This window comes from Salmo salar, chromosome ssa03, assembly GCF_905237065.1.
Source record: "Salmo salar chromosome ssa03, Ssal_v3.1, whole genome shotgun sequence".
NCBI lineage: Eukaryota > Metazoa > Chordata > Actinopteri > Salmoniformes > Salmonidae > Salmo > Salmo salar.
In genome coordinates, this window is record NC_059444.1 from 3,884,170 (window position 1) to 3,910,944 (window position 26,775).

The following is a 26,775-nucleotide window of genomic DNA, read 5'->3' on the forward strand; positions in this document are numbered from 1 at the left end:
TCCCTGTCCATCTTCCCCCTGAAGCTAGGACAGCAGAGTCCCTGTCCATCTTCCCCCCTGATGCTAGGACAGCAGAGTCCCTGTCCATCTTCCCCCTGAAGCTAGGACAGCAGAGTCCCTGTCCATCTTCCCCCTGATGCTAGGACAGCAGAGTCCCTGTCCATCTTCCCCCTGAAGCTAGGACAGCAGAGTCCCTGTCCATCTGCCCCCCTGATGCTAGGACAGCAGAGTCCCTGTCCATCTTCCCCCTGAAGCTAGGACAGCAGAGTCCCTGTCCATCTGCCCCCTGAAGCTAGGACAGCAGAGTCCCTGTCCATCTTCCCCCCTGAAGCTAGGACAGCAGAGTCCCTGTCCATCTGCCCCCCTGAAGCTAGGACAGCAGAGTCCCTGTCCATCTTCCCCCTGAAGCTAGGACAGCAGAGACCCTGTCCATCTCCCCCCTGAAGCTAGGACAGCAGAGTCCCTGTCCATCTTGAGAAACCCTACCTTTTCAAAGACTCATAAATAATCCCACAGCATTCCCTCCAACAAAATAAAAGAAATCCCTTCAGACTAGTCTTGTGAGAGCAAACAAACTGACATGTACATGTTCGTGAGAGTCTCAACTTTCTACAGAGGGGTCATATTAGTGTGTAGCCCAAATTGTTCGGACGCTACAGACGATTTGGTGAGAAGACCGATTTTCGGGATGTCTTCTGGTCTGACAAACCCCCCTGCTCTAGCTCTTTCACCACAGATGGGATGTCTCCTGGTCTGACAAACACCTCTAGCTCTGTCACCTTTCACCACAGATGGGATGTCTCCTGGTCTGACAAACACCTCTAGCTCTGTCACCTTTCACCACAGATGGGATGTCTCCTGGTCTGACAAACACCTCTAGCTCTGTCACCTTTCACCACAGATGGGATGTCTCCTGGTCTGACAAACACCTCTAGCTCTGTCACCTTTCACCACAGATGGGATGTCTCCTGGTCTGACAAACACCTCTAGCTCTGTCACCTTTCACCACAGATGGGATGTCTCCTGGTCTGACAAACACCTCTAGCTCTGTCACCTTTCACCACAGATGGGATGTCTCCTGGTCTGACAAACACCTCTAGCTCTGTCACCTTTCACCACAGATGGGATGTCTCCTGGTCTGACAAACACCTCTAGCTCTGTCACCTTTCACCACAGATGGGATGTCTCCTGGTCTGACAAACACCTCTAGCTCTGTCACCTTTCACCACAGATGGGATGTCTCCTGGTCTGACAAACACCTCTAGCTCTGTCACCTTTCACCACAGATGGGATGTCTCCTGGTCTGACAAACACCTCTAGCTCTGTCACCTTTCACCACAGATGGGATGTCTCCTGGTCTGACAAACACCTCTAGCTCTGTCACCTTTCACCACAGATGGGATGTCTCCTGGTCTGACAAACACCTCTAGCTCTGTCACCTTTCACCACAGATGGGATGTCTCCTGGTCTGACAAACACCTCTAGCTCTGTCACCTTTCACCACAGATGGGATGTCTCCTGGTCTGACAAACACCTCTAGCTCTGTCACCTTTCACCACAGATGGGATGTCTCCTGGTCTGACAAACACCTCTAGCTCTGTCACCTTTCACCACAGATGGGGAAGTGTGACACGGGCGAATGCGGTGGATTTGAGACGCATCCAATGCAAAACATCTGATATCTCTTGCTTAAACTGACAGATTTTTAAGGGGATTTTTTTCAATTTATTATGCTAATTAAATTCCCACCTGTTTTGGGGATGTTCTCGTCAGTTCTGGTTAGGGTAACTCAAGGGGAGCCTGTATCTGATCCCCAGCTGTACCTTGTACAGAAACCTGGTTACTACCTGGTTTCTTCTTTTCAATTGACCGTTTTTGAATACTAGAACTATGTAAATATAATTGAATTGTATATTTATCACCAACGCTGAGTAAATAAATAAATTAAATCACCATGTACACCTCTACCTTCTGAATTATTGTTCTGACGCTACCTACAACGTCCCTGTTTTTTACAGGCTGTGAAGATGTAGGCCTAGTTCAGGTACACGTCTGCAGAACTCAGTCTGGGTCTCAACTTACTGTTGAGAGTTTTTAGAATATTCTAGATGCAGTTTTGGAATAATTTGGTTGTGCAGCGGCACTTTTTCCTGTCAGTCACTCAATTAGCCATGTTGGCTAACATTTTTAAATTGGTAAATTAGTGTAGCCTAGCCCTTTTTTTAAAAAAACATTTGAGTAATTTAGCAGACGTGCTTATCCAGAGCGACTGAGTGTATAAATTTTTTCGTTCTCGTCCCCTGTGGGAATCGAACCCACAACCCTGGCATTGGGGGGGGCGTTGATTTGTTTTCACTCGTTGTTGATGTTTATGGGTGAAGGTTGAAATAAAAGTCTTACCTAGACCTGGATATGGTTATCGGGCAAGTCCCGGGTGGTTATCGGGTTATCGGACACGTCCCGGGTGGTTATCGGGTTATCGGTCACGTCCCGGGTGGTTATCGGTCACGTCCCGGGTGGTTATCGGTCACGTCCCGGGTGGTTATCGGACACGTCCCGGGTGGTTGTCGGACACGTCCCGGGTGGTTGTCGGACACGGCCCGGGTGGCTCGTCGGTCACGGCCCGGGTGGTCCATAGTGGGACAGTAGTAATGTGGTCATTTTGTTTGGTAGTCTACAGCTTCATTGAGACAGGAGAGTGGGGGTTGTTACAAAACTTGAGCGTAGAACTTCCCGAGACATCTCTCCATGTTTAGGCATCGGACATTGACTTCAGTTGGGACCGGTATTACGGTAGTAGTCATCAGACATTAACCCGGAGGGCGACAAAGTTCTCTTGCTACTAATTTTACATCTCCACACTTCTGCGCCTTTCCAGAACTGAGCCCTGACTGTACTCTTCTATAGAGTCTATTGTTAGGGCTGAGATAAAACAGGGGGCCTGTGTTTACACTGTGTTAGGTGCTATGTTTAGGAAGGTGTTCGCTGTGTGTCCGTTCTCACTGCTACGTTTTAAGATGGACCCTCACAGCTGGTGATAGATATGTCTCCTTTTAGACCTGGACAATAGACAGTGTCTGTCTGTCTTCTTTTAGACCTGGACAGTGTCTGTGTCTGTCTGGATGGAGTGTTCAATCCAAAATTTTGAGGATTTCTGCCTGCAAGGCCTTGATCAGATACTACCACCTCGAGTTCAGTTTTGTTTGTGTGTGTGTGTGTGTGTGTGTGTGTGTGTGTGTGTGTGTGTGTGTGTGTGTGTGTGTGTGTGTGTGTGTGTGTGTGTGTGTGTGTGTGTGTGTGTGTGTGTAACTGCTGCACTAACACAATGACTGCTGTGGAGCTGTATCTACCCCAAGATGTGATTTCATTCAGTTTGCTAGCTGTATGATCGACGACCCCAGCAGTGAGCGTGTGTTGGGGGGAGAGAGGGGAGGGGGGGGGGTCATAGGATGGATCTGTAGGACCCGTGCAGGTATTACGAAAAATATGTTAAGGTTTTTGATAAAAACATTTATTTGGCCTATAGAAACGTATTGAATAACAATCATAAGGAATATTAGATTTAAGAAAGCGCAGGATATTTTGGGGGGGGATTTATAATCCCCTTTTTTTTGTTTGCACTAAACTACTTCCATAATTTTGTTGAACCTGTATCGGGTTACCTTCTAGACGAGTCCCGTGACACTTGTCCTAGAGCAAAACGGGGAACACCGTCGTGTTCGTCATGTTAGTTTGTAACCCAAACTGTTCGGATGCTACAAACCTTTTTGCGAGAAGAGTGATTTTCGGGATGTCTCTCGGTCTGATAAACAGCGCTGTAGCTCTGCCATCTTGAAACCGCAGATACGGAACGCCGACACACACACAAAAAAAAACATCTCTTAGTTTAAAACAGATGGATTATTTTTTTTTTTACTTATGTTAGTTAGACTCAATCTACTCTAGGGGTTTGTAAATGACAGTGTGTAGTTGGGCCTAGTCGGAGGCCTAAACCCAGAACTAGACTATTATACTGTGTAAAGCTAACGCCAAAGCCGGTGGCCGTATGTTTCCGTTCCATATTAACCTGATTATGGCAGTAGGCAGATTATGCAATAGTCATGTAAACACTTTACTCTGTTTATCTTAAATCGGCGTGAGGTCAAAATTTGATAAGTAAGCATACGCCGATTTAAAAAAATAATAAATAAAATAAAATAAAAACAATATAAAAAAAAAACCTGGTTTTCTGAGAAATCTTTTGAATTATTAGGACGTGTAAACACTTTAATCAGCGTTCCAGTTGGGTATTTGACCTGCGCTTGTCGTAGCATCAGCCGAGCAAGCTTCTCTCTTTAGAGGGAAGTGAGTTTGAACGAACTGAATGTATGCGTCTCAGTGGGGATTTTGACGTGTAAATCTTGGTGGGGGCAAAAAAATGAAATTGTGGGATGCGTGCCAGCAAAGCCACAACACTAAACAATACATGAATTGCACTATAACGGTGACAAACGGTTCCCACAATCTGTTAGGGTCCATATAAAGCTGTCCCAACAGCAGAGCTTTCTTTTCAGCACCATGGAGTGAATCCTTACCACCACTACACCTGGTTATCAGCGGAGCCTTGTCTGACGGCAAAACAGTTCATTCAGCCTCATTTACTGCCTTTAAATAAAAAAGCATAGCTGATATGGCTGACTTGCTTAAACAAATGTGGTTTCTACTGACAATTGAGATGCACAAACTATGGCATAAGGGAACGACAAGCGGATAAGAGGCAATCTGTAATTTCGATTAAGATATTAATGAGCGAGCTAGAACGGACGTAGTCAATATAACTATTTGTTCAGCACTTTTGAAATGTACAGCGACACAATTCAGAACTTGGTCCGTTGTTACAGTATTCTCCCTGTACAACAAGTCAGAGCTGTAGGACAAATAAAGGGGGCATATAAACAGACAATGAAAACTCTTACAATATTCAATGATTACATTTCTCGAAAACAGATTCTAGGCTACATGTGCACTACCAAGTTAGAACAGTAGGTGAAAATAAGAGGTGAAAATAGACCAAATGATTAAAAGGTGAGGCACGTTTGAACGCCGTTTGAGTCTTTGCTTGTCAAAAAAAAAAGATACACGTCATATAACACTATTTAAATAAGCTTTTAATTTGACTCGTCAAATAACACAATTCCATTATAGAATGTTGCGTGTGCTGAATTTGCAAGTGCAAGCCAGGCGCCACCACTATTTTCAGTATCACTGTCAAAGCTGTACAATTAAAAAGTAGCCAAACAAGCAAACACCGGGCCACGAACGATGTGTTTACAATATTAATATATAAATTATTAAGGTGAGGCACACAGGCAACTAACAACTTACTACACAGCAAACACCAGGCCACGAACGATGTGTTTACAATATTATTATATAAATTATTAAGGTGAGGCACACAGGCAACTAACAACTTACTACACAGCAAACACCGGGCCACGAACGATGTGTTTACAATATTATTATATAAATTATTAAGGTGAGGCACACGGGCAACTAACAACTTACTACACAGCAAACACCGGGCCACGAACGATGTGTTTACAATATTATTATATAAATTATTAAGGTGAGGCACACAGGCAACTAACAACTTACTACACAGCAAACACCGGGCCACGAACGATGTGTTTACAATATTATTATATAAATTATTAAGGTGAGGCACACAGGCAACTAACAACTTACTACACAGCAAACACCGGGCCACGAACGATGTGTTTACAATACCGTGTTGGTGAAAATAGACCAAATTATTAGGGTGAGGCACATGGGCTACTAACAACTTACTACACAGCATACACTTAGTATTACTTTCTTAGCTACAGTATACATATCTCCCTTGCATATTACCTCATTTATGGACTCACCTTGTGAAGGTGGAGCAGCGGTCCTTTTGTGGGCAAATTTTTGTCATCAAAGTCTGGCATTTTCTGGATTTATATGGTGGGAACTTGGGGGGGAAAAAAAACCACACACCCACTCCATTGAATAGCAGGCTAGTGATTGATTTGCAACGCATGCAGTTATCCACTGGTTCCTTTATAAACCACTCATTGTTGAATTTGAGATTTCCAACTTGTTGTGTAATGTTTATGTCCAATGTTCAATGAGCACCGATACATTTGATCTATTATTTCACTTCATATGACAATGATTAAATAGGATTTGTTAGTAGATTGTCGACTTGATTCATGATGATGTCTGCTAGCTAAGAATTTTGAAAGTAAAATGTTGACATGATCAGTCCAATCAAAGCTACTGTACATATGACGTGATTTGACGTCATTTTTGGCCAATGACCTTGAGCCGCCTTGGAAGGGCACTTGTAATATAACTATATGGCAGGACCCAAAGGGCTGGAATTTTGGATGTCTACCCTTACTAAGGACTTAAACTTGGCGATGACGTAGTGTCCCCATGAGTGACAGAACACTGAACCAATCACGGCGCAACGCTCCTATTTTCTGCTGGCTCGCCCCACCACTACAGAAAGCACTGAGCTAGGCTGAAACACCACTACAGAAAGCACTGAGCTGGGCTGAAACACCACTACAGAAAGCACTGAGCTAGGCTGAAACACCACTACAGAAAGCACTGAGCTGGGCTGAAACACCACTACAGAAAGCACTGAGCTGGGCTGAAACACCACTACAGAAAGCACTGAGCTGGGCTGAAACACCACTACAGAAAGCACTGAGCTGGGCTGAAACACCACTACAGAAAGCACTGAGCTGGGCTGAAACACCACTACAGAAAGCACTGAGCTGGGCTGAAACACCACTACAGAAAGCACTGAGCTGGGCTGAAACACCACTACAGAAAGCACTGAGCTGGGCTGAAACACCACTACAGAAAGCACTGAGCTGGGCTGAAACACCACTACAGAAAGCACTGAGCTGGGCTGAAACACCACTACAGAAAGCACTGAGCTGGGCTGAAACACCACTACAGAAAGCACTGAGCTGGGCTGAAACACCACTACAGAAAGCACTGAGCTAGGCTGAAACACCACTACAGAAAGCACTGAGCTGGGCTGAAACACCACTACAGAAAGCACTGAGCTGGGCTGAAACACCACTACAGAAAGCACTGAGCTGGGCTGAAACACCACTACAGAAAGCACTGAGCTGGGCTGAAACACCACTACAGAAAGCACTGAGCTGGGCTGAAACACCACTACAGAAAGCACTGAGCTGGGCTGAAACACCACTACAGAAAGCACTGAGCTGGGCTGAAACACCACTACAGAAAGCACTGAGCTGGGCTGAAACACCACTACAGAAAGCACTGAGCTGGGCTGAAACACCACTACAGAAAGCACTGAGCTGGGCTGAAACACCACTACAGAAAGCACTGAGCTAGGCTGAAACACCACTACAGAAAGCACTGAGCTAGGCTGAAACACCACTACAGAAAGCACTGAGCTGGGCTGAAACACCACTACAGAAAGCACTGAGCTGGGCTGAAACACCACTACAGAAAGCACTGAGCTGGGCTGAAACACCACTACAGAAAGCACTGAGCTGGGCTGAAACACCACTACAGAAAGCACTGAGCTGGGCTGAAACACCACTACAGAAAGCACTGAGCTGGGCTGAAACACCACTACAGAAAGCACTGAGCTAGGCTGAAACACCACTACAGAAAGCACTGAGCTGGGCTGAAACACCACTACAGAAAGCACTGAGCTGGGCTGAAACACCACTACAGAAAGCACTGAGCTAGGCTGAAACACCACTACAGAAAGCACTGAGCTAGGCTGAAACACCACTACAGAAAGCACTGAGCTGGGCTGAAACACCACTACAGAAAGCACTGAGCTGGGCTGAAACACCACTACAGAAAGCACTGAGCTGGGCTGAAACACCACTACAGAAAGCACTGAGCTGGGCTGAAACACCACTACAGAAAGCACTGAGCTGGGCTGAAACACCACTACAGAAGGCACTGAGCTGGGCTGAAACACCACTACAGAAAGCACTGAGCTGGGCTGAAACACCACTACAGAAAGCACTGAGCTGGGCTGAAACACCACTACAGAAAGCACTGAGCTGGGCTGAAACACCACTACAGAAAGCACTGAGCTGGGCTGAAACACCACTACAGAAAGCACTGAGCTGGGCTGAAACACCACTACAGAAAGCACTGAGCTGGGCTGAAACACCACTACAGAAAGCACTGAGCTGGGCTGAAACACCTGTATTTTGGAGCTGCCTTACTCAAGAAAACAAAAGAGAGACCATGATTGTATGCGGCTTTATTAACTAAATGAGATATATATATATATATATATATATATATATATATATATATATATATATATATATATATATATATAACTCAAAAAAATAAAGGGAACACTTAAATAACACATCCTAAATCTGAATGAAAGAAATAATCTTATTAAATACTTTTTTCTTTACATAGTTCAATGTGCTGACAACAAAATCACACAAAAATAATCAATGGAAATCCAATTTATCAACCCATGGAGGTCTGGATTTGGAGTCACACTCAAAATTAAAGTGGAAAACCACACTACAGGCTGATCCAACTTTGATGTAATGTCCTTAAAACAAGTCAAAATGAGGCTCAGTAGTGTGTGTGGCCTCCACGTGCCTGTATGACCTCCCTACAACACCTGGGCATGCTCCTGATGAGGTGGCGGATGGTCTCCTGAGGGATCTCCTCCCAGACCTGGACTAAAGCATCCGCCAACTCCTGGACAGTCTGTGGTGCAACGTGGCGTTGGTGGATGGAGCGAGACATGATGTCCCAGATGTGCTCAATTGGATTCAGGTCTGGGGAACGGGCGGGCCAGTCCATAGCATCAATGCCTTCCTCTTGCAGGAACTGCTGACACACTCCAGCCACATGAGGTCTAGCATTGTCTTGCATTAGGGGGAACCCAGGGCCAACCGCACCAAACAGGTGGGGTTCTGCCCCTCCTGTCCTGAATGACGGGTCGCCACTGATGCACCTCAGAAGCAGTTTTCACATATAAACAATTTTATATCTTGTTTAACGTTTATTTTGATTGCCGCTTATTCTGCATTTATCAAAGTCCATCAGGTAGCCTGATTTCAGATGTGTCCATGTAAACAGGATTATTAGGGAAATTGTTCTTCTTGCAAAGCATGTAAACGTTTTAAACAAACTATTATATTTATCTGATTATCCACAATGGTAACTTTTTGGGGGGGATGGGTCATATAATAAGAAAAAAAACAGATTTCTAGGTGTAGGCAAGGCCATAAGAAAATAGGTAAACTGGGATATGACTAAAGAGTTAATCGGGGTAAACTGGGATATGACTAAAGAGTTAATCAGGGTAAACTGGGATATGACTAAAGAGTTAATCGGGGATATGACTAAAGAGTTAATCAGGGATATGACTAAAGAGTTAAATCAGGGTCAACTGGGATATGACTAAAGAGTTAATCAGGGTAAACTGGGATATGACTAAAGAGTTAATCAGGGTCAACTGGGATATGACTAAAGAGTTAATCAGGGTAAACTGGGATATGACTAAAGAGTTAATCGGGGTCAACTGGGATATGACTAAAGAGTTAATCGGGGTCAACTGGGATATGACTAAAGAGTTAATCAGGGTCAACTGGGATATGACTAAAGAGTTAATCAGGGTCAACTGGGATATGACTAAAGAGTTAATCAGGGTCAACTGGGATATGACTAAAGAGTTAATCAGGGTAAACTGGGATATGACTAAAGAGTTAATCAGGGTAAACTGGGATATGGCTAAAGATCTAATCGGGGTAAACTGGGATATGGCTAAAGAGTTAATCAGAGTAAACTGGGATATGACTAAAGAGTTAATCAGGGTCAACTGGGATATGACTAAAGAGTTAATCAGGGTAAACTGGGATATGGCTAAAGAGTTAATCAGGGTCAACTGGGATATGGCTAAAGAGTTAATCAGGGTAAACTGGGATATGACTAAAGAGTTAATCGGGGTAAACTGGGATATGGCTAAAGAGTTAATCGGGGTAAACTGGGATATGGCTAAAGAGTTAATCAGGGTAAACTGGGATATGACTAAAGAGTTAATCAGGGTAAACTGGGATATGGCTAAAGACTTAATCGGGGTAAACTGGGATATGACTAAAGAGTTAAATCAGGGTCAACTGGGCTATGACTAAAGAGTTAATCAGGGTAAACTGGGATATGGCTAAAGAGTTAATCAGGTTAAACTGGGATATGACTAAAGAGTTAATCAGGGTAAACTGGGATATGGCTAAAGAGTTAATCAGGGTAAACTGGGATATGACTAAAGAGTTAATCAGGGTAAACTGGGATATGGCTAAAGAGTTAATCAGGGTCAACTGGGATATGACTAAAGAGTTAATCAGGGTCAACTGGGATATGACTAAAGAGTTAAATCAGGGTGATTTTTTTTCCACAAATAGACAGGGGTTGTTCTTTCCATGTTAGCAAGATCTTATCTATTTTTGCTAACTTTCTTTTAAAATGTATTGTAGTGATAATTTCTTTCTTTCGGGATATGAATACAGAGTATGTCCACATCACCATCAGACCGTTTTATTGGTAAACTACACGGAAATGTAAAAGTTGTATTTTTTTAGTGATCCAATAGGTAATATAGTACGCTAGTAGTAATCATCATTGGTATTATTATTGTTGTTGTTGTTATTATTGTTATTGTTGTTATTATTATTAGTATTATTATTAGTATTATTATTGTGTGCATGTAGCTGTACTCTGAGTCCCAACCTAGCCCAGTGCTGGACCATTAGACTAGAGCTATCAACAGAGACAGACTGGCCTCGCTTAAAATATGGAAAGTATTGATCTGTGCTGTGCGTCCTGCTAATGAAAGATGGTGTTCTATTGTTAAACAGTCAGGATAATTATCATGAACACATGTGGATGCCTGGCCGCCGGGCCCCTGGCTATTAACTATCCATAGGATGGAGGGAGCGGGGCAAGAGGGGAGGGAGCGGGGCAAGAGGGGAGGGAGCGGGGCAAGAGGGGAGGGAGCGGGGGAGCGGGAAGGGAGGGGAGCGGATGGGCGGGAGCGGAGCGGGAGGGAGCTGGGAGGGAGCGGGGCAGGAGGGAGCGGGGCAAGAGGGAGCGGGGCAAGAGGGAGCGGGGAAAGAGGAGGGGAGGGGGAGGGAGCGGGGCAGGAGGGGGCAGGAGGGAGCGGGAGGGAGCGGGGCGGAGGGGAGCGGGGCAGGAGGGGAGGGAGCGGGGCAGGAGGGGAGGGAGCGGGGCAGGAGGGAGCGAGGCAGGAGGGGAGGGAGCGGGGCAGGAGGGAGCGAGGGGGCGGGAGGGAGCGGGGCGGAAGGGAGTGGGGCTGGAGGGAGCAGGGCAGGGCAGGGGAGAGTGGGGCGGGGGGGAGCGGGATAGGAGGGGAGGGAGCGGGCAGGAGGGGAGCAGGGCAGGGCAGAGTGGGGCGGGGGGAGCGGGGCAGGAGGGGAGGGAGCAGGGCAGGAGGGAGCGAGGCAGGAGGGGAGGGAGCGGGGCAGGAGGGAGCGGGTGGGAGTAGGGCAGGAGGGGCGGGGCGGAGGGGAGCGAGGCAGGAGGGGAGGGAGCGGGGCAGGAGGGAGCGAGGCAGGAGGGGAGGGAGCGGGGCAGGAGGGAGCGGGTGGGAGTAGGGCAGGAGGGAGCGAGGCAGGAGGGGAGGGAGCGGGGCAGGAGGGAGCGGGTGGGAGTAGGGCAGGAGGGAGCGAGGCAGGAGGGGAGGGAGCGGGGCAGGAGGGAGCGAGGCAGGAGGGGAGGGAGCGAGGCAGGAGGTGAGGGAGCGGGGCAGGAGGGAGAGGGAGCGAGGCGGGAGGGAGCGGGCAGAAGGGAGCAGAGCACGAGGGAGCGGAGGGGAGCGGGGCAGGAGGGGAGGGAGCGGGGCAGGAGGGAGCGAGGCAGAAGGGGAGGGAGCGGGGCGGGAGGGTGCGAGGGGCAGGAGGGAGCGGGGCGGGAGGGAGCGGGGCGGGAGGGAGCGGGGCAGAAGGGGAGGGAGCGGGGCTGGAGGGAGCGGGGCGGGAGATGGCGGGGGAGCGGGGCTGGAGGGAGCGGGGCTGGAGGGAGCGGGGCTGGAGGGAGCGGGGCTGGAGGGAGCGGGGCAGAAGGGGAGGGAGCGGGGCTGGAGGGAGCGGGGCGGGAATGTTGTCCGTCTGGTGTTTTTTTCCTACCAGGAACTACTGCAGTTATAGAACTGGACCCAATACTGCAGGTACCCTCTCTCTTGCTCGCTCCATCCCCAAGCCCTCTGTGTCTCTCTCTCTCTCTCTCTGTGTCGCTCTCTCTCTCTCTGTGTCTCTCTCTCTCTCTCTCTCTCTCTCTCTCTCTCTCTCTGTGTCGCTCTCTCTCTCTCTCTCTCTCTCTCTCTCTCTCTCTCTCTCTCTCTCTCTCTCTCTCTCTCTCTCTCTCTCTCTGTGTCGCTCTCTCTCTCTCTCTCTCTCTCTCTCTCTCTCTCTCTCTCTGTGTCGCGCGCGCTCTCTCTCTGTGTCCCTTTCACACTCTTTCCCTCATACAGTGCATTCAGAAGTATTCAGACCCCTTCACTTTTCCACATTTTCTTACGTTACAGCCTTTTTCTAAAATGGATTGAATAGGTTTTTTTTCCCTCTTCAGTCTACACACAAAATTCAAAAATCACAAGGCAAAAACATGTTTTTATACATTTTAGCAAAACAAGAAACTGAAATATAACATTTACATAAGTATTCAGACCCTTTACTCAGTACTTTGTTGAAGCACCTTTGACAGCGATTACATCCTTGAGTCGTCTTGGGTATGACGCTACAAGCTTGGCACACCTGTATTTGGGGAGTTTCTCCCATTCTTCTCTGCAGATCCTCTCAAGCTCTGTCAGGTTGGATGGGAAGTGTCGCTGCACAGCTATTTTCAGGTCTCTCCAGAGATATTAGATCAGGTTCAAGTCCGGGCTCTGGCTGGGCCACTCAAGGACATTCAGAGACTTGTCCCGAAGCCACTCCTGTGTTGTCTTGGCTGTGTGTTTAGAGTCGTTGTCCTGTTGGAAAGTGAACCTTCGCCCCAGTCTGAGATCCTGAGTGCTCTCGAGCAGGTTTTCATCAAGGATCTCTCTGTACTTTGCTCCGTTCATCTTTCCCACGATCCTGACTAGTCCCCCAGTTCCTGCCGCTGAAAAACATCCCCACAGCATGATGCTGCCACCACCATGCTTCACCGTAGGGATGGTGCAAGATTTCCTCCAGACGTGACGCTTGGCATTCAGGCCAAAGAGTTCAATCTTGGTTGCATCAGACCAGAGAATATTTTTCTCATTGTGTGAGTCTTTAGGTGCCTTTTGGCAAACTCCAAGCGGGCTGTCATGTGGCTTTTACTGAGGAGTGTCTTCCGTCTGGCCACTCTACCATAAAGGCCTGATTGGGGGAGTGCTGCAGAGATGGTTGTCCTTCTGGAAGGTTCTCCCATCTCCACAGAGGAACTCTGGAGCTCTGTCAGAGTAACCATCGGGTTCTTGGTCACCTCCCTGACCAAGGCCCTTCTCCCCCGATTGCTCAGTTTGGCCGGGCGGCCAGCTCTAGGAAGAGTCTTGGTGGTTCCAAACTTCTTCCATTTAAGAATGATGGAGGCCACTGTGTTCTTGGGGACCTTCAATGCTGCAGAAATGTTTTGGTACCCTTCCCCAGGTCTGTGCCTCGACACAATCCTTTCTCGGCTCTCTACAGACAATTCCTTCAACCTCATGGCTTGGTTTTTGCTCTGACATGCTCTGTCAACTGTGGGACCTTATATAGACAGGTGTGTGCCTTTCCAAATTATGTCCAATCAATAGAATTTACCACTGGTGGACTCCAATCAAGTTGTAGAAACATCTCAAGGATGATCAATGGAAACAGGATGCACCTGAGCCCAATTTAGAGTCTCATAGCAAAGGGTCTGAATACTTATGTAAATAAGGTATTTAAGTTATTTTTTATACATTTGCAAAATAATCTAGAAAACTTTTTTCTTTCTCATTATGGGGTATTGTGTGTAGATTGATGAGGAAAGATATTAATTTGATCAATTTTAGAATAAGGCTGGAACAAGTGAAGAGGTCTGAACAGTTTCCAAATGCACTGTATCTCTCTCCCTCACGCTCTCTCCCCCTCTCTCTCCCCCTCTCTCTCCCCCCTCTCTCTCCCTCACACTCTCTCTCCCTCACGCTCTCTCCCCCTCTCTCTCCCTCACGCTCTCTCCCCCTCTCTCTCCCTCACGCTCTCTCCCCCTCTCTCTCCCTCACGCTCTCTCCCCCTCTCTCTCCCTTACGCTCTCTCCCCCTCTCTCTCCCTCACGCTCTCTCCCCCCTCTCTCTCCCTCACACTCTCCCCTCTCTCTCCCCTCACTCTCTCCCCCCTCTCTCCCTCATGCTCTCTCCCCCTCTCTCTCCCTCACGCTCTCTTCCCCCTCTCTCTCCCTCATGCTCTCTCCCCCCTCTCTCTCCCTCACGCTCTCCCCCTCTCTCTCCCTCACGCTCTCCCCCCGCTCTTCTCCCTCTCGCTCTCCCCTCACGCTCTCTCCCTCACGCTCTCTCCCCCCTCTCTCTCCCTCACGCTCTCTCCCCTCTCTCTCCCTCACGCTCTCTCCCCTCACTCTCTCCCCTCACTCTCTCCCTCACGCTCTCTCTCTCTCCCCCTCTCTCTCCCCCCTCTCTCTCCCTCACACTCTCTCTCCCTCACGCTCTCTCCTCCTCTCTCTCCCTCACGCTCTCTCCCCCTCTCTCTCCCTCACGCTCTCTCCCCCTCTCTCTCCCTCACGCTCTCTCCCCCTCTCTCTCCCTCACACTCTCCCCTCTCTCTCCCCTCACTCTCTCCCCCCTCTCTCTCCCTCATGCTCTCTCCCCCCTCTCTCTCCCTCACGCTCTCTTCCCCCTCTCTCTCCCTCATGCTCTCTCCACCCTCTCTCGCCCTCACGCTCTCCCCCCTCTCTCTCCCTCACGCTCTCCCCCCTCTCTCTCCCTCACGCTCTCCCCCGCTCTTCTCCCTCTCGCTCTCCCCTCACGCTCTCTCCCTCACGCTCTCTCCCCCCTCTCTCTCCCTCACGCTCTCTCCCCTCTCTCTCCCTCACACTCTCTCCCCTCACTCTCTCCCCTCACTCTCTCCCTCACGCTCTCTCTCCCTCACGCTCTCTCTCCCTCACGCTCTCTCCCCCCTCTCTCCCCCTCACGCTCTCCCTCTCGCTCTCTCCCTCACGCTCTCTCCCCCCTCTCTCTCCCTCACGCTCTCTCCCCCCTCTCTCTCCCTCACACTCTCTCCCCTCTCTCTCCCTCACACTCTCTCCCCTCTCTCTCCCTCACACTCTCTCCCCTCTCTCTCCCTCACACTCTCTCCCCTCTCTCTCCCTCACACTCTCTCCCTCACGCTCTCTCCCCCCTCTCACCCCCTCACGCTCTCTACCCTCTCTCCCTCACGCTCTCTACCCCCTCTCTCTCCCTCACGCTCTCTCCCCCCTCTCTCTCCCTCTGTGTGTCTGTCTCTCTCCCCCCTCTCTCCTCACGCTCTCTTCTCCCTTTCTGTCTGTCTCTCCCTCACGCTCTCGCTCCCTCTGTGTGTCTCTCTCTCTCTCTCTCCCTCCCCGGTCTATATCTATAGTAGGTCTGGTCTATATCTATAGTAGGACAGGGTCTGGGCTATATCTATAGTAGGTCAGGGTCTATATCTATAGTAGGTCTGGTCTATATCTATAGTAGGTCTGGTCTATATCTATAGTAGGTCAGGGTCTGGTCTATATCTATAGTAGGACAGGGTCTGGTCTATATCTATAGTAGGTCTGGTCTATATCTATAGTAGGTCTGGTCTATATCTATAGTAGGTCTGGTCTATATCTATAGTAGGACAGGGTCTGGTCTATATCTATAGTAGGACAGGGTCTGGTCTATATCTATAGTAGGACAGGGTCTATATCTATAGTAGGTCAGGGTCTGGTCTATATCTATAGTAGGTCTGGTCTATATCTATAGTAGGTCTGGTCTATATCTATAGTAGGTCAGGGTCTGGTCTATATCTATAGTAGGACAGGGTCTGGTCTATATCTATAGTAGGTCTGGTCTATATCTATAGTAGGTCAGGGTCTGGTCTATATCTATAGTAGGTCTGGTCTATATCTATAGTAGGTCTGGTCTATATCTATAGTAGGTCTGGTCTATATCTATAGTAGGTCTGGTCTATATCTATAGTAGGTCCTGGTCTATATCTATAGTAGGACAGGGTCTGGTCTATATCTATAGTAGGTCTGGTCTATATCTATAGTAGGTCAGGGTCTGGTCTATATCTATAATAGGTCAGGGTCTGGTCTATATCTATAGTAGGTCTGGTCTATATCTATAGTAGGTCCTGGTCTATATCTATAGTAGGACAGGGTCTATATCTATAGTAGGACAGGGTCTGGTCTATATCTATAGTAGGTCTGGTCTATATCTATAGTAGGTCTGGTCTATATCTATAGTAGGTCTGGTCTATATCTATAGTAGGTCAGGGTCTGGTCTATATCTATAGTAGGACAGGGTCTGGTCTATATCTATAGTAGGTCTGGTCTATATCTATAGTAGGACAGGGTCTATATATATAGTAGGACAGGGTCTATATCTATAGTAGGTCTGGTCTATATCTATAGTAGGTCTGGTCCATATCTATAGTAGGACAGGGTCTGGTCTATATCTATAGTAGGTCTGGTCTATATCTATAGTAGGTCTGGTCTATATCTATAGTAGGTCTGGTCTATATCTATAGTAGGTCTGGTCTATATCTATAGTAGGTCTGGTCTATATCTATAGTAGGTCTGGTCTATATCTATAGTAGGACAGGGTCTGGTCTATATCTATAGTAGGACAGGGTCTATATCTATAGTAGGACAGGGTCTGGTCTATATCTATAGTAGGTCAGGGTCTATATCTATAGTAGGTCCTGGTCTATATCTATAGTAGGACAGGGTCTGGTCTTTATCTATAGTAGGTCTGGTCTATATCTATAGTAGGTCGTGGTCTATATCTATAGTAGGTCGTGGTCTATATCTATAGTAGGTCCTGGTCTATATCTATAGTAGGACAGGGTCTATATCTATAGTAGGTCGTGGTCTATATCTATAGTAGGTCCTGGTCTATATCTATAGTAGGTCTGGTCTATATCTATAGTAGGTCTGGTCTATATCTATAGTAGGTCAGGGTCTGGTCTATATCTATAGTAGGACAGGGTCTGGTCTATATCTATAGTAGGACAGGGTCTGGTCTATATCTATAGTAGGACAAGGTCTGGTCTATATCTATAGTAGGACAGGGTCTGGTCTATATCTATAGTAGGTCTGGTCTATATCTATAGTAGGTCTGGTCTATATCTATAGTAGGTCAGGGTCTGGTCTATATCTATAGTAGGTCTGGTCTATATCTATAGTAGGTCTGGTCTATATCTATAGTAGGTCTGGTCTATATCTATAGTAGGTCAGGGTCTGGTCTATATCTATAATAGGTCAGGGTCTGGTCTATATCTATAATAGGTCAGGGTCTGGTCTATATCTATAGTAGGACAGGGTCTGGTCTATATCTATAGTAGGACAGGGTCTATATCTATAGGACAGGGTCTGGTCTATATCTATAGTAGGTCTGGTCTATATCTATAGTAGGTCCTGGTCTATATCTATAGTAGGACAGGGTCTATATCTATAGTAGGTCAGGGTCTGGTCTATATCTATAGTAGGTCTGGTCTATATCTATAGTAGGTCTGGTCTATATCTATAGTAGGTCTGGTCTATATCTACACACTACATCAGTTGAAGGGTCTGAAAGCATCTCATAGTAGTTGTGCTGATTCTAGGATCAGGGTCGTCATTATCCACAGCTCTGGGCTGATCTAGGATCGGGTCTTCATTATCCACAGCTCTGGGCTGATTCTAGGATCAGGTCTTCATTATCCACAGCTCTGTTCTGATCTAGGATCAGGACTTCATTATCCACAGCTCTGGGCTGATCTAGGATCAGGTCTTCATTATTCACAGCTCTGGGCTGATTCTAGGATCAGGTCTTCATTATCCACAGCTCTGGGCTGATCTAGGATCGGGTCTTCATTATCCACAGCTCTTGGCTGATCTAGGATCAGGTCTTCATTATCCACAGCTCTGGGCTGATCTAGGATCAGGTCTTCATTATCCACAGCTCTGGGCTGATCTAGGATCAGGTCTTCATTATCCAAAGCTCTGGGCTGATCTAGGATCAGGTCTTCATTATCCACAGCTCTGGGCTGATCTAGGATCAGGTCTTCATTATCCACAGCTCTGGGCTGATCTAGGATCAGGTCTTCATTATCCACAGCTCTGGGCTGATCTAGGATCAGGTCTTCATTACAGCTCTGGGCTGATCTAGGATCAGGTCTTCATTATCCACAGCTCTGGGCTGATCTAGGATCAGGTCTTCATTATCCACAGCTCTGGGCTGATCTAGGATCAGGTCTTCATTATCCACAGCTCTGGGCTGATTCTAGGATCAGGTCTTCATTATCCACAGCTCTGGGCTGATTCTAGGATCAGGTCTTCATTATCCACAGCTCTGGGCTGATCTAGGATCAGGTCTTCATTATCCACAGCTCTGGGCTGATCTAGGATCAGGTCTTCATTACAGCTCTGGGCTGATCTAGGATCAGGTCTTCATTATCCACAGCTCTGGGCTGATCTAGGATCAGGTCTTCATTATCCACAGCTCTGGGCTGATCTAGGATCAGGTCTTCATTATCCACAGCTCTGGGCTGATCTAGGATCAGGTCTTCATTATCCACAGCTCTGGGCTGATTCTAGGATCAGGTCTTCATTATCCACAGCTCTGGGCTGATCTAGGATCAGGTCTTCATTATCCACAGCTCTGGGCTGATCTAGGATCAGGTCTTCATTATCCACAGCTCTGGGCTGATCTAGGATCAGGTCTTCATTATCCACAGCTCTGGGCTGATCTAGGATCAGGTCTTCATTATCCACAGCTCTGGGCTGATTCTAGGATCAGGTCTTCATTATCCACAGCTCTGGGCTGATTCTAGGATCAGGTCTTCATTATCCACAGCTCTGGGCTGATTCTAGGATCAGGTCTTCATTATCCACAGCTCTGGGCTGATTCTAGGATCAGGTCTTCATTATCCACAGCTCTGGGCTGATTCTAGGATCAGGTCTTCATTATCCACAGCTCTGGGCTGATTCTAGGATCAGGTCTTCATTATCCACAGCTCTGGGCTGATCTAGGATCAGGTCTTCATTATCCACAGCTCTGGGCTGATTCTAGGATCAGGTCTTCATTATCCACAGCTCTGGGCTGATCTAGGATCAGGTCTTCATTATCCACAGCTCTGGGCTGATCTAGGATCAGGTCTTCATTATCCACAGCTCTGTTCTGATCTAGGATCAGGTCTTCATTATCCACAGCTCTGTTCTGATCTAGGATCAGGTCTTCATTATCCACAGCTCTGGGCTGATCTAGGATCAGGTCTTCATTATCCAAAGCTCTGGGCTGATCTAGGATCAGGTCTTCATTATCCACAGCTCTGGGCTGATCTAGGATCAGGTCTTCATTATCCACAGCTCTGGGCTGATCTAGGATTAGGTCTTCATTATCCACAGCTCTGGGCTGATCTAGGATCAGGTCTTCATTATCCACAGCTCTGGGCTGATTCTAGGATCAGGTCTTCATTATCCACAGCTCTGGGCTGATCTAGGATCAGGTCTTCATTATCCACAGCTCTGGGCTGATCTAGGATCAGGTCTTCATTATCCACAGCTCTGGGCTGATTCTAGGATCAGGTCTTCATTATCCACAGCTCTGGGCTGATTCTAGGATCAGGTCTTCATTATCCACAGCTCTGGGCTGATTCTAGGATCAGGTCTTCATTATCCACAGCTCTGGGCTGATCTAGGATCAGGTCTTCATTATCCACAGCTCTGTTCTGATCTAGGATCAGGTCTTCATTATCCACAGCTCTGTTCTGATCTAGGATCAGGTCTTCATTATCCACAGCTCTGGGCTGATCTAGGATCAGGTCTTCATTATCCACAGCTCTGGGCTGATTCTAGGATCAGGTCTTCATTATCCACAGCTCTGGGCTGATTCTAGGATCAGGTCTTCATTATCCACAGCTCTGGGCTGATTCTAGGATCAGGTCTTCATTATCCACAGCTCTGTTCTGATCTAGGATCAGGTACCCCATGTCCATATATTCATTTTGATCTATAATGGAAACTCTGTGAGACACACAGAGACCATACTATATCATCAGTAAGATCAGTAACAGCTAACCTCCATCCACAATAACCATTTTATGTAATCACCCCATCTAGACAGACAGAAATAACCCTACAGCCTGAGCAGGTCTGCCCTCTGGTGGCAACGGCCGGTACTGACACAGCCCTGCTTTACCCACACCAGATACACCAGACACAAAAGTCCAGGGTTCTGGTCTAGAAGCACTGTTTCCACTGCTTACTTCAGTTTAACTGACACTGGTCCCTTTAAACCAGATGAGATGCTGGTTCCTATAAACCAAATGTGATGCTGGTCGCTATAAACCAGATGTGATGCTGGTCCCTATGAACCAGATGTGATGCTGGCCCCTATAAACCAGATGTGATGCTGGTCCCTATACACCAGATGTGATGCTGGTCCCTATAAACCAGATGTGATGCTGGTCCCTATAAACCAGATGTGATGCTGGTCCCTTTAAACCAGATGTGATGCTGGTCTCTATAAACCAGATGTGATGCTGGTCCCTTTAAACCAGATGAGATGCTGGCCCCTATAAACCAGATGTGATGCTGGCCCCTATAAACCAGATGTGATGCTGGTCCCTATACACCAGATGTGATGCTGGTCCCTATACACCAGATGTGATGCTGGTCCCTATAAACCAGATGTGATGCTGGTCCCTATAAACCAGATGTGATGCTGGTCCCTTTAAACCAGATGTGATGCTGGTCCCTTTAAACCAGATGTGATGCTGGTCCCTATAAACCAGATGTGATGCTGGTCCCTATAAACCAGATGTGATGCTGGTCCCTTTAAACCAGATGAGATGCTGGCCCCTATAAACCAGATGTGATGCTGGCCCCTATAAACCAGATGTGATGCTGGTCCCTATACACCAGATGTGATGCTGGTCCCTATAAACCAGATGTGATGCTGGTCCCTATAAACCAGATGTGATGCTGGTCCCTATAAACCAGATGATGCTGGTCCCTATAAACCAGATGAGATGCTGGTCCCTATAAACCAGATGAGATGCTGGTCCCTTTAAACCAGATGTGATGCTGGTCCCTTTAAACCAGATGTGATGCTGGTCCCTATAAACCAGATGAGATGCTGGTCCCTATTAACCAGATGTGATGCTGGTCCCTATAAACCAGATGTGATGCTGGTCCCTATAAACCAGATGTGATGCTGGCCCCTACAAACCAGATGTGATGCTGGTCCCTATTAACCAGATGAGATGCTGGTCCCTATTAACCAGATGTGATGCTGGTCCCTATAAACCAGATGTGATGCTGGTCCCTATAAACCAGATGTGATCCTGGTCCCTATAAACCAGATGTGATGCTGGTCCCTTTAAACCAGATGAGATGCTGGTCCCTATAAACCAGATGTGATGCTGGTCCCTATAAACCAGATGTGATGCTGGTCCCTATAAACCAGATGATGCTGGTCCCTATAAACCAGATGAGATGCTGGTCCCTATAAACCAGATGAGATGCTGGTCCCTTTAAACCAGATGTGATGCTGGTCCCTTTAAACCAGATGTGATGCTGGTCCCTATTAACCAGATGTGATGCTGGTCCCTTTAAACCAGATGTGATGCTGGTCCCTATAAACCAGATGTGATGCTGGTCCATATAAACCAGATGTGATGCTGGCCCCTACAAACCAGATGTGATGCTGGTCCCTATACACCAGATGTGATGCTGGTCCCAATAAACCAGATGTGATGCTGGTCCCAATAAACCAGATGTGATGCTGGTCCCTTTAAACCAGATGAGATGCTGGCCCCTATAAACCAGATGTGATGCTGGCCCCTATAAACCAGATGTGATGCTGGTCCCTATACACCAGATGTGATGCTGGTCCCTATACACCAGATGTGATGCTGGTCCCTATAAACCAGATGTGATGCTGGTCCCTATAAACCAGATGAGATGCTGGTCCCTTTAAACCAGATGTGATGCTGGTCCCTTTAAACCAGATGTGATGCTGGTCCCTATAAACCAGATGAGATGCTGGTCCCTTTAAACCAGATGTGATGCTGGTCCCTTTAAACCAGATGTGATGCTGGTCCCTATAAACCAGATGTGATGCTGGTCCCTATAAACCAGATGTGATGCTGTTCCCTATTAACCAGATGTGCTGCTGGTCCCTATAAACCAGATTAGATGCTTGTCCCTATTAACCAGATGTGATGCTGGTCCCTATAAACCAGATGTGATGCTGGCCCCTATAAACCAGATGAGATGCTGGCGCCTATTAACCAGATGTGATGCTGGTCCCTTTAAACCAGATGAGATGCTGGTCCCTATAAACCAGATGTGATGCTGGTCCCTATAAACCAGATGTGATGCTGGTCCCTATAAACCAGATGTGATGCTGGTCCCTATAAACCAGATGTGATGCTGGTCCCTATAAACCAGATGTGATGCTGGTCCCTTTAAACCAGATGAGATGCTTGTCCCTATAAACCAGATGTGATGCTGGTCCCTATAAACCAGATGAGATGCTGGTCCCTATAAACCAGATGAGATGCTGGCCCTATAAACCAGATGTGATGCTGGTCCCAATAAGCCAGATGCAACTCGGATATTGACAGTTCATGAATCGGCTTATGCGAACGTGAGTACAGCCGTGGCCAAAAGTTTTGAGAATGACACAAATATTAATTTCCACAAAGTTTGCTGCTTCAGTGTGTTTAGATATTTTTGTCAGATGTTACTATGGAATACTGAAGTATAATTACAAGCATTTCATAAGTGTCAAAGGCTTTTATTGACAATTACATGAAGTTGATGCAAAGAGTCAATATTTGCAGTGTTGACCCTTCTTTTTCAAGACCTCTGCAATCTGCCCTGGCATGCTGTCAATTAACTTCTGGGCTACATCCTGTCTGATGGCAGCCCATTCTTGCATAATCAATGCTTGGAGTTTGTCAGAATTTGTGGGTTTTTGTTTGTCCACCCGCCTCTTGAGGATTGACCACAAGTTCTCAATGGGATTAAGATCTGGGGAGTTTCCTGGCCATGGATCTAAAATATCGACGTTTTGTTCCCCGAGCCACTTAGTTATGACTTTTGCCTTATGGAAAGGTGCTCCATCATGCTGGAAAAGGCATCGTTCGTCCCCAAACTGTTCCTGGATGGTTGGGAGAAGTTGCTCTCGGAGGATGTGTTGGTACCATTCTTTATTCATGGCTTAGGCAAAATTGTGAGTGAGCCCACTCCCTTGGCTGAGAAGCAACCCCACACATGAATGGTCTCAGGATGCTTTACTGTTGGCATGACACAGGACTGATGGTAGCGCTCACCTTGTCTTCTCTGGACAAGCTTTTTTCCGGATGCCCCAAACAATCAGAAAGGGGATTCATCAGAGAAAATGATTTTACCCCAGTCCTCAGCAGTCCAATTCCTGTACCTTTTGCAGCATATCAGTCTGTCGCTGATGTTTTTCCTGGAGAGAAGTGGCTTCTTTGCTGCCCTTCTTGACACCAGGCCATCCTCCAAAAGTCTTCGCCTCACTGTGCGTGCAGATGCACTCACACCTGCCTGCTGCCATTCCTGAGCAAGCTCTGTACTGGTGGTGCCCCGATCCCGCAGCTGAATCAACTTTAGGAGACGGTCCTGGCGCTTGCTGGACTTTCTTGGGCGCCCTGAAGCCTTCTTCACAACAATTGAACCGCTCTCCTTGAAGTTCTTGATGATCCGATAAATGGTTGATTTAGGTGCAATCTTACTGGCAGCAATATCCTTGCCTGTGAAGCCATTTTTGTGCAAAGCAATGATGACGGCACGTGTTTCCTTGCAGATAACCATGGTTGACAGAGGAAGAACAATGATTCCAAGCACCACCCTCCTTTTGAAGCTTCCAGTCTGTTATTCGAACTCAATCAGCATGACAGAGTGATCTCCAGCCTTGTCCTCGTCAACACTCACACCTGTGTTAACGAGAGAATCACTGACATGATGTCATCTGGTCCTTTTGTGGCAGGGCTGAAATGCAATGATGACGGCACGTGTTTCCTTGCAGATAACCATGGCTGACAGAGGAAGAACAATGATTCCAAGCACCACCCTCCTTTTGAAGCTTCCAGTCTGTTATTCGAACTCAATCAGCATGACAGAGTGATCTCCAGCCTTGTCCTCATCAACACTCACACCTGTGTTAACGAGAGAATCACTGACATGATGTCATCTGGTCCTTTTGTGGCAGGGCTGAAATGCAGTGGAAATGTTTTTGGGGGATTTAGTTAATTTGCAATTCATCTGATCACTCTTCATAACATTCTGGAGTATATGCAAATTGCCATCATACAAACTGAGGCAGCAGACTTTGTGAAAATTAATTTTTGTGTCATTCTCAAAACTTTTGGCCACGACTGTAGATTACCTTAAAACAACAGGTGGACAACTTAGTTGTTATATCTCAGTGACAGACATGGCGACTGACTGGTAGATATACTGTGTGTTTACATGATGTCTATGGGGGGTTTCCCTCTGCAGAACAATGTGATACCTCTGTTGAAATGACTATTGTGGTTTATATGGAATGATAGTTGTGTTACGCGGAATGACGTGAATGATAATTGTGTTATGCGGAATGACGTGAATGATAGTTGTGTTACGCGGAATGACGTGAATGATAATTGTGTTATGCGGAATGACGTGAATGATAGTTGTTATACGGAATGATGTGAATGATAATTGTGTTATACGGAATGACGTGAATGATAATTGTGTTATACGGAATGACGTGAATGATAATTGTGTTATACGGAATGACGTGAATGATAGTTGTGTTACGCGGAATGACGTGAATGGTAATGGTGTGTGTGTGTCTCTGCAGTTTCCTGGACAGAATTGACTCAGTAAGACAAGGAGACTACACTCCCACAGACCAGGACCTGCTACGATGCAGAGTGTTAACTTCAGGAATATTCGAGACGCGATTCCAAGTAGACAAAGTCAACTTTCAGTAAGTATATTTTATTCTCTCTCTCTGTCTCTCTCTCCGTGTCTGTCTCTCTCTGTCTCCGTGTCTGTCTCTCTCTCTGTCTCCGTGTCTGTCTCTCTCTCTCTCCGTGTCTGTCTCTCTGTCTCCGTGTCTGTCTCTCTCTCTCTCCGTGTCTGTCTCTCCGTGTCTGTCTCTCCGTGTCTCTCTCTCCGTGTCTGTCTGTCTCTCTCTCCGTGTCTGTCTGTCTCTCTCTCCGTGCCTGTCTCTCTCTCTCTCCGTGCCTCTCTCTCCGTGCCTCTCTCTCCGTGCCTGTCTCTCTCTCTCTGTGCCTGTCTCGCTCTCTCTGTGCCTGTCTCTGTGCCTGTCTCTCTCTCCGTGCCTCTCTCTCTGTCCGTGTCTGTCTCTCTGTCCGTGTCTGTCTCTCTGTCCGTGTCTGTCTCTCTCTCCGTGGCTGTCTCTCTCTCTCTGTCTCTCTCTCCGGTTCGGTCTCTCTCTCTGTGTCTGTCTGTGTTTCTCTCTCTCTCTCTCTCTGTCAATTTGATTTTTTTTCAATTCAATTTGCTTTATTGGCATGACATAACAATGTACATATTTCCAAAGCTTACTTTGGATATTTACAATATTAAAATAATAATAATCAATATTGTCAACAGGACAACAATAATCAATGGTCAAAATAACCATACATTGAACAATAAGCATATAGGACATGTGTAGGTTGATTGGTCTGTCAGACACTGTCCCTCGTCCTATGGCAGGCAGCAATGTAGTGCGCTGCCAACCCACAGCTCTCTGCGTCCTCCCCCAACAGGACAGAGAGGTCTTTGAAACCTTGAATAAGGGTTTCACTTTTGGGGAAATGGCACTCTAATTGTTTTATATTTTGTCTCTCCCTCTCGTATGCTAACTGGTGGATCACATGAGGAAGAGAGACTCTGAAACTGAGCTCGAGCAGATTTTAGATAGGACTCGGGGCCCATATTCACAAAGCGTCTCAGAGTAGGAGTGTTGAACTAGTTTCCCCTGTTAGATCATAATAAATAAGACTAGATGGACGGGGGGAGGACCTGATCCTAGATCATAATAAGACTAGATGGACAGGGGAGGACCTGATCCTAGATCATAATAAATAAGACGAGATGGACAGGAGAGGACCTGATCCTAGATCATAATAAATAAGACTAGATGGACGGGGGAGGACCTGATCCTAGATCATAATAAATAAGACTAGATGGACAGGAGAGGACCTGATCCTAGATCATAATAAATAAGACTAGATGGACGGGGGGGGACCTGATCCTAGATCATAATAAATTAGACTAGATGGACAGGAGAGGACCTGATCCTAGATCATAATAAATAAGACTAGATGGACGGGGGAGGACCTGATCCTAGATAATAAGACTAGATGGACGGGGGAGGACCTGATCCTAGATCATAATAAATAAGACTAGATGGATGGGGGAGGACCTGATCCTAGATCATAATAAGACTAGATGGACAGGGGAGGACCTGATCCTAGATCATAATAAGACTAGATGGACAGGGGAGGACCTGATCCTAGA

At 47.0% G+C, this 26,775-nt stretch overlaps 1 protein-coding gene across 2 annotated transcripts in view; it reads left to right on the top strand.

The window, feature by feature from the left end:
* LOC106596458 (guanine nucleotide-binding protein G(olf) subunit alpha) overlaps positions 1-26,775 on the top strand; it is a 129,776-nt gene that overhangs the window by 94,198 nt on the left and 8,803 nt on the right. For both annotated transcript variants that reach the window (XM_045714411.1, XM_045714412.1), the window contains exon 6: positions 25,103-25,231. In XM_045714411.1, coding sequence (XP_045570367.1) covers positions 25,103-25,231 — 129 coding nt within the window. The remainder of the gene's footprint in view (positions 1-25,102; positions 25,232-26,775) is intronic.